General features: G+C 39.7%; 1 protein-coding gene across 49 annotated transcripts in view; it reads left to right on the forward strand.

Annotated features, from left to right (window-relative positions):
- CD44 (CD44 molecule (IN blood group)) overlaps nucleotides 1-21,371 on the forward strand; it is a 106,704-nt gene that overhangs the window by 42,538 nt on the left and 42,795 nt on the right. For 20 of the 49 annotated variants that reach the window (XM_065592705.1, XM_065592720.1, XM_065592708.1 and 17 more), the window contains 8 exons: nucleotides 1,216-1,352; nucleotides 2,832-2,915; nucleotides 3,598-3,837; nucleotides 5,958-6,077; nucleotides 10,898-11,038; nucleotides 15,388-15,507; nucleotides 17,252-17,359; nucleotides 18,566-18,688. In XM_065592705.1, the coding sequence (XP_065448777.1) occupies nucleotides 1,216-1,352; nucleotides 2,832-2,915; nucleotides 3,598-3,837; nucleotides 5,958-6,077; nucleotides 10,898-11,038; nucleotides 15,388-15,507; nucleotides 17,252-17,359; nucleotides 18,566-18,688 (1,073 nt within the window). The remainder of the gene's footprint in view (nucleotides 1-1,215; nucleotides 1,353-2,831; nucleotides 2,916-3,597; nucleotides 3,838-5,957; nucleotides 6,078-10,897; nucleotides 11,039-15,387; nucleotides 15,508-17,251; nucleotides 17,360-18,565; nucleotides 18,689-21,371) is intronic. The other 29 variants (XM_065592733.1, XM_065592734.1, XM_065592740.1 and 26 more) reach the window with 15 other exon arrangements.

The raw sequence follows: 21,371 nt of genomic DNA on the forward strand, positions 1-21,371 counted from the left end.
CTTGGGGAACCACAACTGAGACAGAGTCCAAGCAGCTAACATACCACTCCTGCCCCTCCCTGATAAGTAGCAGCTCTTAAAACAATCCCCAACCCTAGGGCTCTTTAACATTTAATCACCACTCTCATCTCAATAGATTTCAGTACCTTCACAGGAATTAGTCATTTGATATGGGATTGCAAAATAGTAATAACTTGTTACATAATTTTGTTAACCACAAGCTCACATGAAATTTCAGCCTGATTTATGGGACCCATACTCAATGGCAGCATTATTTGCAACACATATTATCCAGGGGGATATTAAGTATTTTAGCTAACATTCTGTAGGTGAAATATTGCTACTTTTGAACACTTTATTAAAGTTTTGCACTTCGCAGAGACTGGCATGTTATAAATCATTGCTGCACATCTTTGCTCATGATCTCCATCCGTTCTTCAGATTTGTGGCATACAATTCCAATGCAAAATGGTACTGAGCAATTTATTAGGCTAAAAGTAGTGGAAATGTAGCTCAATGAAAAAAATCAGAGCTTTGATCCTCTGTGTTTTATAATACACATCCCAATTGAACGAGAAGTGTTTACCCTTTTTAGTTTTCATTTTCATTGCATCCCCATGCAGACCAGTTGTCTTCTCTAATAATTCACACTGCATTGCAATGGTTATTAGTTCAGAGATTACATGCAGAATGATATTGGAGGTGGGTGCTGGTGATGTTAATGTGGATGTAAAAAAGGAGTAATCTCCATGACCAGATTTGGGATTATTTTTATTCCATGATATGAAATGCTCTGTCTCCTATTTGGCCTATTTGGTGGTATTGGAAGTCATGAGGAAAGAATCTGTTGTATGCTGTGATACATAACATGGTGTTTGTCAGCCACTGAACATGGGGGTCAGATCTGGTGGTTGACATATCAAGGGTCAAAGCCAGAGTCAGGAAACAAGCAGGGGAGCAGGGCCAGAGAAAGGAGGAACAAGGCTGGCACAGGAGCGATTGCAGCTGTGGTCATAAGTGTTGAGCAGTCACCGACCTTCTGGTGCAGCTGGGCTTAAGAACATGCCTCCTGGTTCCCCTCAGCCAGTCAGGCAGGTTGATCAATCAGCCAGTTCTGCTGTAGTTGTGTTCATTAGTCAGCCTGGAGACCGAGCTAGCCGGCTCAGCTGCACACCTTCATTCCTGACAGTATTGTTCACTCTCTGTTCTTCACAGGTATGGTTTCATAGAAGACAAAATTGTAATTCCACGAATCAAGCCATATTCTCTTTGTGCAGCAAATAACACTGGAATTTACATACTCGTTTCAAATATAACAGACCGGTATGATACATATTGTTATAATGCATCAGGTAGGTATTTGCTGTACTGTGTAAGTGAGAATGAATGTATTTAACAGTAACATATGTTCTCTCCCCTTTAGGTAGCTCGAACAGAGCTTCCATTAAATTGTTTGTGCATTGTGGTCTTGTTTTTGCATTTGAAGATAGAACACATTTTGCCAGTCAGTTGTTCCTGCTGATACTATCGGTGACTTTGGCCCATTGTATTTTGAACTAAACAATTTTCTGAGTTCATATTTAACTTATGATTCTAAACCTCAAGAATTGTCATTTTAGTAGGGAAATGCCACAAGTATGGATGCAAAGGACACAGAATTGTTGAATGTGATGATTTCTACTCCTCACATTCTTTTACTCACATGTTTTTAGAGCTAATAATAGTGAAGTTTACAAGCGCTGAAAGATCAGGGACCCTGAAGACTCTTAGCTTGCTTCCTCCACTTACATGAGGCCTCTGGGAAGCATAAATTCAGGTGTTGCTTAGCTACATTAGTATTGTAGGTTCAGAGGCAGGCCACTTCTTTTGTGGAGTTCTTCCATTTATGGACTTACATATTTTAATAATAATTTTAAATGTTTCTGATTTTGTTTATTTTTCTGTGCCACATGAGGGCCAAAAAGGACCCCTGCAAAATTAAAATTTTCAGAATCAAATTGTCAGGGAGCTGTGGATAATTTTGCTCAATGTTTGTGCTGCAATAACTGGGCACAGGAAATGTGTGAAGAATAAGAGACTGGCTTGATTGAGTTGCCTAGATTTTGTTAAATTAATTGGTCATATTCAGAGCTGGTATAAATAGAGGCAACTCCACAAATATCCTTAGGACAAATTCAATGGTGATTTAAATAGTGGTGACATTTTGACAGAGAATATCTGAAGCCTCATTCCACTCTCTGGAACTCAAGGGGCTTAATCCTGGGTTGGGGTAGAGAGAGGCAAAGGGCTCTGAGCTACCAGCTCTGATACTGGAGCTGTCGGAGAGAGTCAAACTGGACCATAGAGGAGCTCTAATTTATATTGATTGGAATGGTCCCTAAAGGACTGTTCTGCTAGCCAAGGATTAGCTTCTTCTACCCCCATAATGTCTCCTAAGTGCTCTACCCCAGAATGCCCTCAGTACAGAGGAATCATACAATCCCTGCCTTTGGGGTCAGCTGGAGTGGCAAAATGGGGACTTGTCCTGGGTTGAGGATCTGACTCAAATTGAGAACACTGAGAGTAATTTTGTGAAATTTAATTAAATTTAAATCCAAATTTAATCCAATTTTGTGAAATTGGATTAAAATACACCCATTTTGTCCCTTTAAAAAAGTTTACAAAATTCTTAGTATTCTCAAAGCCACTTTCAGACGAGACTCCAAGAAACTTTTCTAACAAGTTGTTGATAACACTCTGAATCTAATAAATAGGGCAGAAAAGAGTGAATTTTTCTCACCACCTTTTGCCAAATTAACTAATTAATTTCTTCTGTCCCCACCTCCTTTCAGAAACCAGGGAAAAGGCATGTGAACCAATCACAAGACTAGATGTTTCTGGGCATGATAATACAAGTCAAATAGGTAATGTATTGCGTAAGTGAATGATTTAGCATTGATTCCATTTTCAGCTACCTGGTTTCTCTTCTGTATATAAGTAATGCAAATGTTCAATATCATGCTAAACATAAGAGAAGCAAGTCCAGAGATAGTAATATACTGCAAATGAAGCAATCAGACCTCCATCTGCCACCCAACATTAGGCTGTATGTGACAGCATTTATCTTGAGGTGGTACTAGCGTAGTAAATTCTCCATATTGACACTAGATTGTTTTTAATAAATGATGGACTGATATTTGCTTCTTTGATGAGAGAGCTTTGTTTAAGACTCCTATGTCCCACGGTTATTATGTACCCTCCACATCATGCCAAAGCCTGCTAGCCTGGCGAGGAACTAGGGATGGAACTGGTCTCTCAGGATGAAATCCTGGCCTCATTGGAATCAATGGGAATTTTATCATTGACTTCAATGGTACCAGGATTTCACCTTGAAAGTTAATCCAGACTTTACCAGACTGGGCCCATGATGGTGATGCATACACAAATTAGAACTGACATAGATAGATCAGTGAAGGATAAAACAGATAGACAGAAAACAAATTGGTTGAGATCAGGTATGCCTACAACTGTGGCCGTAGCCCTTTAGCCTCGCCCCACAACTCCAACATTCACGATGTAAGCCTCAGATATTACAACTGATCTTTCTCCTTCCAACAGTCATAGATAATGAAGATGGCTCACGTTACACTGATGGTGTGAAACACACTGACCCAACTCCAGTTACAGATGATAACCATGTGAGTAGTGGGTCAATACATGACGGAGATGCAACGAACCCCAACATCATCGGAACTCGCATGCCTGGTACCCCATATTATGAAGAGATAACCCCAGATGCACTGTCAACAGATTATTCTTCTGGGTCTGGCAGAAAGGAAGATCATCCCACAAGTACCAGTAAGAATAATGGATTATATACTATTGTACCTTAATGTGTGCTCTTAAAATAACTGGATGAAAACATAGCACTGTGATTCCATTCTTAGAATCTAAGGGGCATCACTGATGGACACAGTGTGTCTTGGGGCATCAAAATCTGCAAAGGCTTTGTAACTAACCACTATAGTTATGGAAAAGAGAGAGCACAATCTCTGCCCCGTATTCCTGGGGCTCTTGAGAAAGAATTGGACTGGAAAAAGTTGTGTATTTATGATCATAGAAAATTTTCACTTTCTAGAGACATTTCATAATAACATGACAGTGTAAAGCAATCACACATCAAAAAAAATCTGGTTTTTTTCCTCCAGGAATAATTTCACAGTATGGTGTGATAATAGATGCTTCTAAGAGCCTGGTGTCGCACCTACTGAAATCAATGGGACTGTTATGGTTGATTTCACTGGGAGAAGGATCAGGCTCAGTGAAATCTAGCAAAACATTTCTATAACAAAGAAATATCACAGGTGCAAGGACAAGAGATGAACATAATGACGGATTTTACCAGAAGAATCTGGAAAAGTAAGTGCAGAAGCAGGTGTAGGAGGATAGGATTTCAGTACCTAGAGATCAAGCTGGAATAGTCTTACCTATTCTCCGGTATGATCATATTTGTGGACTCCATATTAAATAATACATGAATAAGTAGAGATTTACAATACAAATGCAGTTGAATCCCTTCTTGCAAACCTTAAGTTGTAAACTGTGTTTGATAAGCATATCACAATATGCAAAAAAGGTAAAAATGTTGGTGCTGTCAGCCTTCCATTTTAGTTCTTCTTTTTCCAGGAGATAGGGAAGGGCTTTCTATATAGACCAAGAACCAAGTTCTGCCCTGAGCTACATCCAGGAAGCCCTAGAGAAGACAAAATTGGGTCTGGGATAACCATGGAGTTGTATAGGTGTGACCTAGGGCAAAATTTGTATAGGTGAATAGAAGAGAATTAAATTGTTTCATTTTCTTGGTTTTCTTTTTCTTTTGACTTCAAGGCACATGTGGTAGAAGATTTTCTGATTTAATCTCTCTTTATGTTGATGGTTAAGTACCTATTAGCTTTCATATGTGTAAGCACTTACATGGCCCACATCCTCAGAGTACGTGCAGGTCTCAGAAATATTAATAAATTTGCCCTCACAAATTGGGAAGTGCTGTATGAGCTCCATTTTAGAGAAGAGGAACTGAGATACAGAGAAACTAAGTGACTTGCCCAAGATCCCACAGGAAGTGTGGATTGAACCTAGGTTTCCTTAGTCCTGCTTCAGCAACTTAATCACAAGACCAGCCATCCTTCCTTTATAGCAGAGAGCATTCCTCTGGGCTATGGACACAAGATTTTATTTAACTGTTCACTAATCATTTACAAGTAGAGGATACCAAGAGATCATGCCATTGTCCTACCCATCTATTAAAATGTTTAATTAATTGTTTTTTGAGTGAACGTGTTGGCAGAGGATAAAGTTGCTTTGCTGGTGGTACTGTACTTGTGGGACTTTGGGCCTGCTTCTCCACATGGCTTACCAGTGACATCAAACTAACATGGCAAGATAATGCCACTATTCTCTCCATGGGAATTGATGTTAGAACAACACCCTTCTCAAATTTCATGAATTGTCTTTCCACTGCTCTCTATGGAAATTCTCCTCTTTTCTGCTTACAATTGTAGTCTTTGCCTGGACCAAAGCTCATAATATGTAATGATAATGGCAACATTACAAATGGCCTCAAGCACTTGTGTGGGTTCCAGATCCAGAGCTGCAGCTACAAGAACATAAATCCAGCCTTCGGTGAGCAAGTTGTTGTCTTTGCCACCTTAGCTGCCATGCTCATTATCATTGGGCTGCTGCCAATTGACACTCCTTTGAACCATCAGTGTTAATGATTAGATACCAAGATTTGAAAATCAATGATATTTAATGATGAACTACACAAAGACCCTAGTCTCCTGTCCTTTTATCCTTCCACTGGACCAACAAATGAAAGACCTAGGCTTCCTATAGTGTGAAAGTACTAACAATGAGAACAGCAGGAGTGGTGGCTCAGCAAATGAAAAGTTACAGTTGATTCACCCTTCATCACACAGATGATATTGCAACACCCTTCGATGACAAGCGGGGTGAAGATTCAACTATGATTTCACTGATAACTGATGGTGTTCCTGGAAAAGATCACCCTAGCAAAGGACAGCATCCCACAAGTACTAGTAAGGCTAATGAATTGTAATAACTTTGCCAAATGCAGACTGTATTTAACCTACTCTCTTATTCTGGCAGGATATTATGGTAAGTAGCCAGGTACTTATCTTCAGTATTGGAACAACATTTCAGAACACAGCTTTCTGAGGTAGTTAAATCAGAAATGAGATCTACAGTATGATGGCAGTCACTGGTGATCAGAAGGGACAAGTGGAGACAAGGTTTGCCTTGTAAGCTACGTTTAAAGTTAAGAAGTGATTCGTGGACTTTTTGGTGCATATCTCTCATGTTCCATTTTGTCACACCTATTCACCCTATATATCAAGCAACATAATGTAATTTATTTTGGGCTGCAGGTACCTCTGTGCATCATCACTTGAAGACACTGAATATGAGAATTAGAAGTGCAATTTCTGCTCCTTTATGCAGATTATGTGTGCTTTGATGCTTGGTTCATCAGTGTGTGGTTTTAACTCATTCATGGCTGTGAAGTAGGCAGCACAGATCAAAATCCTGACTTAACTCACTAAGGAGGTACTTTGAGGCAGTGACAGAGTTAAGGTTGGAGGTGTCATCCTGCTTGTGCACTGCATATAGGAATAGATTGTATTTCCAAGTGCTTGTTGTCATTTGCAGCATGACCACAGGGGTACTGTGCTTACCAGGCTTCTTGGGCTTTGGGATACTTGAAGAGACATTAGGTGGTGGCCTTTCCTCTAGTATTCAGTAGAACTCTAGCACTGTTTCCTGCCCTCCTCCTGAATAACTGTGCTAAGGGTTGTAAAAATCAACTCCCTATGATATCTTCCTCCAGCATCCAATGTACTTGTGCACCATGGGGTAGGATCTTATCAGTAGTGGGACAGCAACATTAAGTAAAATCAACTTAATTTTTTGTGTTAAGAAAGTTAGGAACCATTAGGAAAGGGATAGATAATAAGACAATAAATGCCATAATGCCACTATATAAAGCCATGGTATGCCCACACCTTGAATACTACATGCAGTTTTGGTTGCCTCTTCTCAAAAAAGATATATGAGAATGGGAAAAGGCACAGAGAAGGGTAACAAAAATGATTAGAGGTATGGAACTGCTTCCATATGAGGAGAGATTAAAAAGACTGGGACTGGTCAGCTTGGAAAAGAGGTGACTAAAGGGGATATGACAGAGGTCTATAAAATCATAAATGGTGTGGAGAAAGTGAATAGGGAAGTGTTATTTACCCCAAGAACCCAATGAAATTAAAGGAAGCAGGTTTAAAACCAACACAAGGAAGTACTACTTCACACAATGCACTGTCAAACCTGTGTAGAGTGACCAGACGTCCTGATAAAATTGGGACTGTCCCGATATTTAACTCTTTGTCCTACATCCCGACCAATGTATGATCGGGACGCCATTTGGCCCGATATTGTAGGGTTGCCAGGCATCCGGTTGGTGCGGGGCTGGCAGGCTCCCTACCTGTCTCCACGCAGCTCCCCAGAAGCGGCGACATCTCCCTCTGGCTCCTAGTTAGAGGGAAGGCCTGGGGGGCTCTGCATGCTGCCCCCGCTATGAGCACAGGCTCTGCAACTCCTATTGGCCAGGAACTGTGGCCAATGGGAGCTGCGGGGGCAGCATCTGCAGGTAGAGGCAGCAGTAGCACACAGAGCTGCCTGGCCTTGCCTCTGCCTAGGACGCAGAGGGAGATGTCACCACTTCCGGGGAGCCACCCAAGGTAAGCGCCGCCTGGAGCCTGCACCCCCTCCCACGGGGGGCTGGAGCCGGGGCCGTGCACCCCTGACATGTGGCTGGGGCTGCTCAGGCCAGCCGGCCCGGGGTTCCTCTGGTGCTGGGGGGTGGGGTGGCTTGGGGTTCCAGCCATGGAGGAGGCGGGGGAGCTCAGGGCTCCTGCTGCAGGAGGTGGGACCTTGTGTAGGCAGGGGCGGGACCACAGGGCTAGCCTCCATGAAGTGGGGGGGAGTCCACCCACCGCCCATGCTCCCCCCATGTGTCCCGATATTTTATTCTTGCGATCTGGTCACCCTACACCTCTGGAACTCATTGCCAGGAGATTCTGTGAATACCAGAAGTATATCTGGGTTCAGAAAAGAATAAATTCATGGAGGAAAAGTCCATCAGTGGCTATTAGCCAAGATGGTCAGGGATGCAACCCCATGCTCTAGGTGCTCATAAATGTCTGCCTGCCAGATGCTGGGACTGGATGACAGGGGATGGATCATTCGATAATTGCCCTGTGCTGTTAATTCCCTCCGAAGCATCTGACATTGGCCACTGTCAGAAGACAGGATGCTGGGCTTAATGCACCACTGGTCTGACCCAGTGTGGCCATTTGTATGGTCTTATGTATGCTTGGAAGGATATAGATGTTTCTGGAAGGAGAAACGAATGCGGTGTAGCAGTTTCTTGTTGAAATTCCTTAAGACTTTTTCCACTTGGCTCAACCAGAACACCATGTCCAGTTCTGGGAGAACACTTTATCCAGTTTTATGGAATAGAAGAAATCAGTTCAACTCTGGACTCATCACTAAGGTTTCTTTATTCACATACAGTCAAACTACACTTGAGTTGATCAAGCTCGAGAGTAGAGGTTGGATACAGAGTACAACACAAACCCAAGATACATAATCATGAATTAGCTTATCAACATACTTATACTGAATACTATTTGTCAATACATTGTATCGTATATTTTATGATTGATACACTAATTTTTATAATTGATCCCGGTACAGATCATGAATTGTCCAAGAGCTGCAAAGTATGCTAGTAAGCAAAGCTGCAGCTACAAGTTTATCACGTTACTCTTCTTACAATTTCTTTATCTACTAACTATATATTATTGACAAGGCCACTTGTGAGTTTATGCTTTGTCCATTGTGAACCTCTGTTTCCTTACCTCTGTTTCTTCATTCCTTCTTGCATTGTTCATGCAAGGCTGACATTTCTAATGCTTTTTGTGGTAAACATTGGACTGGTGGAGAAAAAAAATAATAGAATGATTTCTTTCTACCATCTCTTGCTTCACATTGATGCCAATGGAACGTAAAGTTAAGCATATGCTTAAGAGGTTTGCTGGACAGGAATAAACGGATGAAGAAGGCCCTGATTGCCATAGGTGTGGCAGATATTTCCCCAATCACTCAGGTAATATAGCAGAGTTAGAAGAATAAGATTCCTTATAGTGGCATTAAAAGCTTTATGAAGAGGGGGAGGGGGAGGCTCCTTGTGTAAACAAATGTGCCCTTCTGCCTGAGAAAATGTGAAAGAGGTTCACACCTTATGGACATCCTCAGATGGAGACATAAAAGATCAATAATATTCAAAATAAGAAACATGACAGTTAATTTTCTAGTTGTAGGTTTGGATGTGGAGCAAGACTTTCTCTACAGCATGGCTTCTGGAAACCTTAGTCTTGCTAGAGCCTAGTAGGGAGAAAAACAGTTCCAAAATGGCGCAAAATCTTGCCTTGTTTTGCTATTTTGTTGTCTGGTTGTTTTTACTGGGATTTTTTTTCTTCTTGATTTCCTCTTTCTTTGCATGAATAATTTTGTGCTGTTGCAAAATCTGTGTATAATCTTGGACAGGGGCTTCATGATGGACGTTTGGTTTTCTTTTCCTTAATTGTTTATGAAATGCATTGACACTCGAGGCTGATGTCTTGCTCGTGTTCTCACACGCCTCCTTCACTAGTATGATCAAGTTTTGGGGTGAAAGTTAGAGCAGAGTGAAGTTTCAATGAAAAAAATGATTTAAAAAAATTCAATAAGTTTGTGCACATGTATGTGAAAATATGTTGCTATTTCTTGATCAGCTGTAGTGTGAAAATATTGGCAGGATTGCCTAGAAATAAAGGTGATGCAGTAACTCTCCAGGTAAATCTACTGTGGGTATGTCACTTGTGGATTTTCCTGACAGGAACTATCATCCATTGTTCAACAGCATCTTCTTTAACTCAGAGCAAGGCATTGTGTGAATTATACCGGCAGGGATTTCATTTTACTGCATCAGAAACTAGCAAAACCAATTTCAAAATAAATTGTTACATTTATGCTATCTATCTCCCTGAATGATTTTCTCCCAGATAATTCTGTGACATGGGAAAAATGACAGTTACAGAAGAGAAATCTAAGGATTAGCTCCCATTATGTAGTAATCAGATCATGCAGACACTCAGGCTTATTCCGTAACCATGATTTAGGGTCCCAGGGCAGGATCTCACTGATTGGTAAGTAAATCACAGTGCTTAGGGTAAACAAAATGGGATCAGATTTATTCTCATTAGGAGTTTAGCCTCAGAGAGAGCCAAAATATAGTTCTTAGGGAGGATGGAAAAATCGTAGCCTAGATATCACAGTAGCTGTATAGATACATGAGAAAGAGAGACAAGAACATCAAAGGGCTAGCCAATAATTCTGCATCAGTTTAACTAATCTGAAGGCTCAGACCCATACAGTTATATATGGGTAACAAGTTACACTCTAGCTCTTCCAAGTGGATCTTTACAATGCATTTGAAATGGCAAGTTGCTGCTGCTACTTGGACTGCCATTATTGCTGCTATTTCCTCGTCTGTTGCTGCAGCTGCATTGCACATTATCACTGGGATGTCCTCCATCAGTTTCACAACCCTGGCCTCAGGATGTCGTGAATGAATGGATGAGGGAAAAAACAGTGATAGTGTTGAATAGAATAGAGGGACCTGTCTACTGTCCTCTTTCTTTACCCTTTACACAAGAGAAAGAAAATGGTCTGGTGTAAGAGGAGCAAAGAGGTGAACATACTGTGAGTAGTGGCTCATTAAATAAAATGTTGGTAATTCATCCAGCCATCATCACAGCAGACGAGGACTCCCTACGTGGGGCACATCATGAAAACTCTACTCAAAGTCAACAAATTCCTGGATTTATTCCTTTGCAGCGGTACTCCACCGATCACAAAGAAGAGCATCCCACCGCTGTTATGAAGGGTAATACATTCTAATAATTTTATCTAATGTACTTCCTATAAGATCTGTTAAGTAACCGGTGGAAAGGTACCTGGCAGACAACCAGCTTTTCTCTTGCTCGGTGAGTTTACCATCTATTCCCAGGTTTTGTTTCCCATTGACCAGACTCTGAAAGGAACAAAGCATCCACAGCACTCTACTGAAAACGTTCTTCCCCCTCCCACCACCCCATTTTAGCTCTCCAAGCCTAACTACTCCTTTTGCTGGATCCTTTAGGGAAGTCATACACTCCCTGTGGATGTGCCAGGGTATCAGGATAGCCAGGCTCTGCAGGTTCCGTGCCATCTCTGATCTCCGAGTTAGAGAATCTAGTGATTGGTGCTACTGATTTTTTGCTTCCACTTTAAGTAGACCATTTTGTGTTCCTGTAGCTTCTTCCTTCTTCTTTGTTCACCATATTTCCCACAGAATCATGTTACTGAACAAAAGCAGCTTATCAAGTGCTGGTATGATGGTAGGCTCTCTTGTATATAAAAGAAAGCCTTAAATATCAACTGATTGCTAAGCTAAACAAATCATTGAGGTCTGTTGTTAAAACAAAAAGTAAAGGTGAGAATTATGCTTTATGTTGGTCCTAACTCAGAGGAAAAGTTCAAAGGAAATTAGCATATTACAACAGATGAGACTCATATGACAATTCTGCTGCTGCTGAACACTTAGTACAAGTGCCACTAAAACCTAGGTTCTTTCATGAAGAGGACAACAATGAGGACAATGATTATTACTGAGGATAGCGCTTAATTGTCCATTTATCTCCTATACTTCATTTAAGCCCTAGATTTAGCTTAGTGAAGAGTAGCATTGGGATGCCATTCACAAAATTAACCGTATTTGGAAAGATGACATGTAATGGATGATGGCATTTCTGGTGATGCTGTGCGATTACAAGACCATGACTTTGTGTGGTACTAATTTCAGGAATGGCATTAGCAACATATTGACCCCTATGATCGCTCAGGGCTGGGAACAGGCAATGAACATCCCTGCTCTACACCTGGGTTTCAGGTTTTAAAAAGCATTATATTCTGAATTTGTTGGGCCCACTACTATAGTGCACCATTTACATCATTTTAAAGAAATATATCAAGTAATTATCTCCTCTATGAAATTATGTGTTCCTCACCTGAACTTGAAATGGGAGATGGGATGTTCACTAGATCTCTGCAGATCTTTATATATTTTCTTATATTTTCTTATTGTCTGAAGTTATGGACACCAGATTTAATGAATAATTAGGGCTTATGATTTTAGGATAAATGCTGATAAAACACGCCCAATGCAATCAATCAATAGGTGTTTATCCAATGAACATGGGGAAAACACCAGAAATGGTTACTTGAATCTCAGGGCTTGTCTACAGGGAGCTGTAATGTGTCCTACAGGGGTGTGATTTCTAAAGTGCATGAATGTGTTGCACATTAATTGGTCCATGTAGACCCTGCTAGGTGCTTTAACATAGTGCTGTTTGAAATAGTAACACATTAAAGCGCACTAGGGAAAACCTTACAAAGAGATTACTCATTACAGTACATACAAAGAAAGAGCCCCAAAACATCCTAATTTTTGGACATCTACATGAAACTCAAAAATTTTCTAAAAAGGGCCCCAAAAAGAAAATAATTAAACCATGATAAACAGAAGCCCTATGAATAGAGTTAGTAGAAATGGGCCTCAGGACAAACCCCAGATCTCAATCCCCTGTACATTGGTGACACATGATTCCAAGAACAGATCCAAATCTGAATGCCCTGGTTTTCTCCTCTCTCAATACTGGGATGAACCAAACGCTGCATACCTCAACACCCCTGCTCTTTGAGGAAGTAGGGATCTGTAGCTAAACATTGCCACTCAAGCCTGTATCTCATGGCTATTTGGCTGATAATCCTTAGCACTGACAATGAAGAGCATCTGGAAAGATAAGCATTTCTATATGAATTTATGTGATCTCTTACTTAAGAGACTATCAGTTGCTAAGCGTCCATGTTCGTAGCGTTACATGAAAGTAAGGTCAATAAATTATAAAATAAGATGTGTGGGGTTTTTTTTTAAATGTTGATTGCGTTATTAAAGTTGATTTTGCTGGATTAGGGGTGTGCATGTGCAGAAAGGCATCCTAAGATTTGATTAGGACATGATAGGAGACAAACATCTAATATTACTAGAACCAAATTCTGCTGTCCTTTCTCAGTTTTTACTAAGTCCGCTGATAGATTTTTCCCTGAGGAAATGAATGCAGGATTTGACCTTAAAATCTTACTTTGCTTTGGCAGTTTGTTTGCTTAACTTCTGGGTGTTTCTGGTGGGAATTCCCCTGCTTCATCTCTCCTTTGGCAATTGACTTTGTGCCCATTGCCAATATCCTAGTCAACCTCTACATTCATCCTCTGGCCAGGGGCTTTTGTTGTTCTTATAGTTATTGTTTATATAATAAATTAATACCAAAGTAATACTTTTTACATTCAATGTAATACTGACATTATTATAGGCCAATGCTGATTCAATTAAAATAAAAACTTCAGTGGAAAAGCTGTGGTGGTGGCGGTGCTTCTTGTATCTTTGTTTTAGAACATGTCTGCAGTTCAAAAAGAAGTAAAGAACAAGAAGAAACAACAAATGGAGAATGAAAACGAGAAGTAACAACAATGGCTCCTTTAATGTAGAGCAGGCTTCTGTTTTTTTTACATCGGATGATATTTTATTTTGCTGCATCATAAACTAGATAAAGAAGTTGACCCCAGTTCCAAATTGTTCTGAATGATCTTTTCCCAGATAATTATGTGATGTAGAGAGAATGTCACAAGTGAGTAAACTATTGGTCACATCCCATTACATTGCAATCAGATCATGCAATCTCTGCAGATTCAATGTAATTCCTTAACTATGATTTGGAACCATAAGCAAGTCAGTAATGGTGCTCAGAGTATTTTCCCTTTAGAAGCTCACACAGAGACATTTCCAGCACACATTTTTGAGATAGGGATTGAGGAATTAATAGCCTGGATAGCACATGTTCCTTTGCAAGTGCATAAGAAAGACACACATGTCTAGACAGCTTAAAGACACATGGACAGGGAACTCCCCAATAACAATATATGCACTTCACTAATTTGCCCCTTGTGATATGTAGAATAAACAGTTACTCTCCTGCACTCCCAAATGGCTTTTTAGAATGTGATGGAAATGACAAGTTTATGCTGCTACTTGGTCTGTTGCTGCATCTACCCCCTCTTCTGTTACTGCTGCTGCTTTGCGTATTATCATTGGGATGCTCTCCATCAAATTTACATCTTCTGATCCCAAGACGATGTGTATGGATGGATGAGAAAAGAACAGTGGTAATGGTAAACAAAACCGATGGTCTTCTCTACTAGCCTCCTCTTTCTTCACAATATTCACCAAAGAAGGACAAAGACTGTGGGTTTGACCATAGGGGACAACCAGGAAGGTTAATCCAAGTTAACTAAAGGAGTGAATTTAAAGTGGATTAGTTAAATTGCATTAAACCCTTGTGTGGATACTCCCATTCAGAATTAATGTGGCCTTAATTTGGTTTAGCTTAATTTATTTAAAGTGAATTAAACTAAACCCAATTAAGGCACTTTAATTCTGAATGAGTGTCTGCACATCAGTTTAATGCAATGTAATTAATTCACCTTACATTCACACCTTTAATGAATTTGTCTTAATTTTCCCTAGTCTCCCCCATGTAGAGAAGCTCTGAGTGTCAAAAGAGCAAAAGTTGAAAATAATAATGGGGTGGTCGTATAGCAAATAATTCAGTAACCCATCATCATAGCAGATGAAGATTTGCACGATGGGGCAAATCGTGAAAACTCAATTTGAGATCATTGGATTCTTGGATTTATTCCTTGGACATGGCACTCTAAAGATCATAAGGAAGAGCATCCCACCTCTGCCAGCAAGGGTAAAACCTTACAACAATTATAGCTAATGTCCTTCATACAGAGTAATTTGCTAACATTGATAAACAGCAGCACATAAAAATAAACTCTCCATTAATAGGATTTGGCAGCTAATCACCTTTTCTCATGTTATCTGAATTGTCCATTTATTCCCAAATTCTGTTTCCAATAGGCGAGATCCTGAAAGGTGCTGAGCACATGTAACATCCCACTGAATACATTCTTCATCATTTTTCTCCCTCCAGACTCCGTTAGTCCCATTTTCCCCTAAATTAAATATGTCCCAGCAGGACGGCTAGGCTTATTGTAAAAACAATAGATAAGAATTATACCTTTGGTGGCTCAATAAATAAAAAGTTCTCAGTGTATTTAACTTCACTGTGACAGATATAGACTCACACGAAGATGGTGCAGCTGGTGAAGACTCAGTGCAAGATTTATTAAAACCTGGATTTTTTCCTGCAGGGGATAACTATGACGATAAGGAACAGCAACCGCCTCAGACTAGTAAGGATAATAATTGATGATCCTTCTATATAATGAGTTTTATTTTAAGTCTATAGATATAGCTCAGTAAAGAGCCACACTGGAATTGCGGCACTATCCTTGGAAGGATGACGTATGCCAGCTGGTCAACCTTTCAACTGATGTCAAGTATCAGAGGGGTAGCCGTGTTAGTCTGAATCTGTAAAAAGTAACAGAGGGTCCTGTGGCACCTTTAAGACTAACAGAAGTATTGGGAGCATAAGCTTTCGTGGGTAAGAACCTCACTTCTTCAGATGCAAGTCTTCAGATGCAAGTCTGCATCTGAAGAAGTGAGGTTCTTACCCACGAAAGCTTATGCTCCCAATACTTCTGTTAGTCTTAAAGGTGCCACAGGACCCTCTGTTACTTTCAACTGATGGTTTGTCATTCTAGATCAGGTGATTATGTATGCCACTGATTCCAGAAATGGCATAAGCAGCATGATGACATATATGGTTGCTCAGAATAGGGAACAGGGAAGAGATTTCCCTACTCTACTGCAGGGTTTTCATTTTGAAAAAACCCTGTATTCAGAGTTCCAAAACTTTTCTGACCTTGTGGCATCTAGCTTTACTGGTGCATCATTAACGACATTTTAAAGAAACTCTCAAAAATATTTCTCATAAAACCTCATTGTGCTTCCTTAGTGTGACCTGAAGTGGGAGACAGGGTGTTCACCAGATTTCTGCAGACACAGCAGGCATTTCCTTTATCTCTGCGTTTATGACCACTTGATTTCATGACTAATGTAGTCAAGAGAGGTGGGAACCATCCAAACCCCCAGATCTGAACACCTCTGTTTGGTGAAATTTGATTTCAGAGTGGGTTTAAAATCTGAGCTTCATGGCTGACTTTTATCTGAATCATCAGCCTACCCAAAAGCTGTGTTCCAAACTTTCCCAGACTTTGTTGGAGGTCAGATCTGAAATCAAGCACATTTTGATTCAATATCCATTAACAGACTATGATACCATATTAGATTTTCTGGCTCTGAGAGTAGCAATATATTCTTGGAGCAAAAACTCAGTAACATATCAGGTAAGGCAAATGTGATTTTTCTTTATTGTTATGTTAATACATTATCAGTGTGGCTTTTGCTGAGGTAGGGTTATGTGGAAACTGTAAACTTTACAGATCTCTGGCAACACAAATGTTTAGGATTAGAAGATGGAAATATATTTTAAATACACTAGGGTATTTCAGATATTTTTGTTTTCTTGAATTTACTGGTGTTTGTGGTGATATTTTCTCTGGTGAAACCTCAGTTCTAGCAGATGGCTTTATGCCCATTGCCTATACTCTAGTTCAGCATGGTATATATTCTCTGGGCAGGGACTTCTGTTTTCCTTGCACTGGTAGTGCATTGTGTCTTCATCCTGCTCTCATAGATATGGCATGTTACTCTTGCTACTTGACCTGCCATTGTTGCTGCAAGTCCTTTTGCTGCATCCACTTCCTTTTCTGTTGTTGCAGCTGCTTTGCCCATTAGTGCTGGGATGTGCTCCATCAATCTCACTCCTCCTGATCTCAGGTTGATGTGACTGAATTGATGATGAAAAAAAATGAACAAAACAGAAGGTGCTTCTGGCTGTCATCCTCTTTCCCTACTATGTAGAAAGGGAAAAGACAAAGATGTTGTATAAGAAGATCAAAAGGTGAAAAAAAGTATTGGAAGTGGTGGGTCAGTAAATAAGTTGTTCAATGATTGATTCATCCAACATCGCAGCATACAAGGACTCTCATCATGGAAACTCTACTCAAGGCCAACAGATGCCTGGATTTATTCCTTCCTCTGCAGATCACAAGGAAGAGCATCCCTCCACCGCTGGCCAGGGTAATCCATTATAATCATTTTATCTTATGTGCTCCATCTACTGCCTGTTGAGAAACCTGAGCAAAAGAGGAGCTCCAAAGGGCAAACTCCTTGATGGCAAATGGCTATTAATCAGCTTTTCTCATCCTATTTGTGTTTTTTATTATTACTAACTCTATATGGAATCCCCTCTTGTTGGAAGTTTTTAAGAACAGGCTAGACAAACACCTGTCAGGGATGGGCTAAGTGTATTTAGTCTTGCCTAAGCACATTGGGATGGACTAGATGACCTCTTGAGGTCCCTTCCAACCCTACATTTTTAGGATTCTATGATTCTATATTCTATGGCCAGATCCTGAGAGGATGCCAAACACTTGTAACTCCTTAACGTAGGTCCTCAGCATCTCTCAAGATTTAGCCCAGTACGAACAACCCAAACTTTATCTATACTTTTATGCTATAACCCACCAGAATTAATATGGTGAATTTGGAGTTCACCATTAAAGGGAATACTTAAAAGGGGATGACTCATAGATGAAAGTGATATCTTGGCACCATAAGCAATTTGCTTTATTGGCTTGTTTCTGGCTGGGTGAAGAAATATTTTGTTAGTGGATGACTTAAATAAGTGAACAGATTTAGTCATTTTAAAAAATTGTAAGTTATAGTAAGGTATTTATTATATTTTTCCTGCTGAATCATACAGGCAAAGAGAGAGGAAAATTTGTACTTGGTCTGCATGGTGGATTTATTTTTTTTCATTCTCTGTCATTATTGAAGATATTTGAGTCATGGATTTGTCCCTTCCAAACTATCCTCTCCTCCTTCTTGATCCTACAATTAAATCTGCATAATCCGATACATATGACAACAGTCATGACTATCTCCTGACATGAAAATCATAATCATGCCTCAAATTCATCTTTATTTCAGAGGATCAAATCTAAGGAGGCATTACTTTGACTTTTTTGCTAGTAGAATACAGTAATTTCTGCTATTGTGAATACTTGACCATTATTCAGGGATAATTTCCAGCAAATCACATCTTCTGAAAGAAAATGTGATATCAATAGATGGTTTTTCTGCAATTTCTTCCTCCCAAGTTCTCTCAGATTTCTTCCAGTAAAAGTGTAAAATCTGTTGTAAAAACAAGAAGAGATGAAGATATAATTGTCTGGGTGCTGGCTCATTATCCGAAAGTTCATAGCAGGTTTAACATCATCACAGCAGATGAGGACTCACAGGAGAATATTACACGTGGTGAAGATTCTAGGCAAAGTCACCTAAACCGTGGTTCTCTTCCTGAAGGAGACAACAATGAGGCGAAGGAAGGACATCCCACAAGCACCTGTAAGGATACTGAATTATAATCCACTTTGTTAATTGATCTTATATAACTTTTTAAAACTTTAAACTCATAAAAACAGCACTAAGCACCACATTTTTCTATAATAAGCATTGGACCAAATCCTAAGGATCTTATTCTATTTTTCCTCAGGCCTTACTTGGGCAAAAATTGACTGATTTTATAAGCCCCCACCCTTGAAAAGATGTCAAAGGCCTCTTGCAAAGTACTTCTGGTGCAGAAGTGTCATTCCTAGAGAGATGACTTTGTGCAGTGCTTAGTTCAGAAGTGGCAATGGCAACACAATGACATTTAGGGTTGCTTATATTGGCAAGCAGGGAGTAAACTTCTCTGCTTTTCACCTGGGTTGGCATTTTAAAAGCCCTATGTTCAGAGTTCCATAGCTTTTCTGAACTTGTTTCGTCCATCTCTGTCATGCACCATTTGTAACATTTTAAAGATGGAACTATCAAATGATTTCTTCTGTAAAACACTGTCACCATTTTTGAGAAAGTACTTCTGTAGAAGAGAGTTAAATTCACTCCTTCTCCGTAGATGCAGGAGGTATTTATCTTAACAGTTGATCTTTATTAGTGCCATATTTTCTGAGAAATGTGACTAGCCTGGTAGTATAAATCTCAACTGTAATTAAATGGTGTACGAGTAAGGTGAGTCTCTCCACTGAAATCAGTGACACTTCCTGCTTCAGAAGCTATGTCTTTTGCTGAGTGTTGCTGAGAAAGCCCATGTTACAGTGTTTAACTCATTTCTAGCTGTGAGAGGGGCAATAGCAGGTGAACACTGTAATAAGCGTCTTGCCCACAAGTGTGTTTGCAAGAGACTGGTTTTATTTTCTGGCCTCCATCACATGATATAGGTCAAGTTTACATAGCAGGGGTGGGAATGCCCTGAGTCCACTGCTTAATGTTCTGAGTGGGATGGAATGCATAAAAAAATCTTTAAGTTTAAAGTCAGATGCTGTTCAAACTTTTTTTTTAAATTGTTTTTAAAATTCTGAGTTTGATTTTACTGGCATAGAGTTGTATGTGTGTAGATGTGTGTATCCAGTTTTGCAGCCTGGTCTTTGACAACATAACTTAAAAGGAGAAAATTATCTAAAAGAACTAAAGGCCAGATCTTGCAGTCCTTTCCAAAGTGAGGGGCATCTCACTTGTATAAAGACTGCAGTATTTAGCTTTAAAAGTTTAACTTCGGGGTTTTTTTCTTGGTTTCTTGCTGTTTTGCAGTAGGAATCTTTGTGACTTCATCTATCTTTGAGCTGATGGGTTTGTGTACAGCACTCTTCGCACATACTGTGTATTCTCTGGGTTTCCTTGCACTAATCTTTTACAACATGCATTGATGCCAGATGCTCCAACCTTTATCTTGTACTCCTATTCATTTCAATATTGTCATGTTTAGTGGCCAGTTCCTCTTCCCATTTAATTCAGTGGCTCAACTTCTATTGATTTCTATTGATTTCAAAGGGAGCAGGATTAGATCCTTTGTTTTTTGATGCAAGTGTGCACAAATTTTTAACTTCTGTATGTAAGGCTGATATATTGGTAGTACTTTTGGATTTTTTCCTGACAAGCATATCTCTGTCATCCAGAAGTGATGGTGCAGTGTTTCTGCTGTACTTGCAAGGTTTTCATTTCATTATGTGATAAACTAACTAGAACAAATATGGGATATATTTTGAATTTTTTTGCATTTCAGAATATACACTCTCCTGTCTGTTTGTTAGAATTAGTTAGTTGTAATTACGAAACAGTAAGTGAAATGCCACTGTGACTTATAGCGATCTAGTTTTTGAAAGCGGTACAGTTTCAGTGTCCTTAACAAAAGATGAGTTAGAGGAACAATCAAATAACAGAAAGGTTGCTGCTATTTGGTCTGCCACTATTGCTTCTGTAACTTTTCCTTTGTTCTTACTACTTTGCTCTGTATTACTGGGAGAAATTCCAGAAAATTCACATTTCCTGATACAGGATTGTGTGAGTGGATGGATGAGAAAACCAGTGATACAGTTGAACAAAGCAGAGGGTCATCTCTATTTACCTCTTGTTTCTCCACTATATACACTAGTAAAAGACAAAGACCAGGTGTAGAGAACAGCAACGAATGGGAATCACATAAGTTAAGGCTCATCAGTGAAGTGCTCTACATTGATTTAACTATTGTCCTAACAGCTGTGGATCGCCACCATTACACACATCATAAAACCACCACCCAAGCAAAACCATTTTTCCCCCCATGGTGGCATTCTGTAAATTCCAAGGAACAGCACCCAACTGCCAGTAACGGTAAAGAATTTATATAATTTCACCTAAGCAGCTCTGTTTAAAGTCTGTTGATAGAGCTGAGTTGAAGGCAGCATGGAAGTGTAAACCCTGCATATATATGAAGTGGCAGCCAAACAGCCTTTCTGATACTGTGTTGGCTTCTTATGTGTTCCCTGTTTCTGTTTCCAATAAGAATAACTCACTCTTTTATATTCACTATGTATTCACCAGAACTAATCTGTTGAGTCTTGACATCCTAATCTATGCACTTTTATATAGCATATGCAAAGGGCAAAGCTTATTGGAAAAACACAAGTGAAAACATAGATATTAGATAGCTAGCAGTGATAAAAACATTTAAAATGTGCATAATAATAAATGTCTTGGCTTAAGAACGTAGTTT

This window comes from Chrysemys picta, chromosome 4 (genome assembly GCF_011386835.1).
Source record: "Chrysemys picta bellii isolate R12L10 chromosome 4, ASM1138683v2, whole genome shotgun sequence".
NCBI classification, from domain to species: Eukaryota; Metazoa; Chordata; order Testudines; family Emydidae; genus Chrysemys; species Chrysemys picta.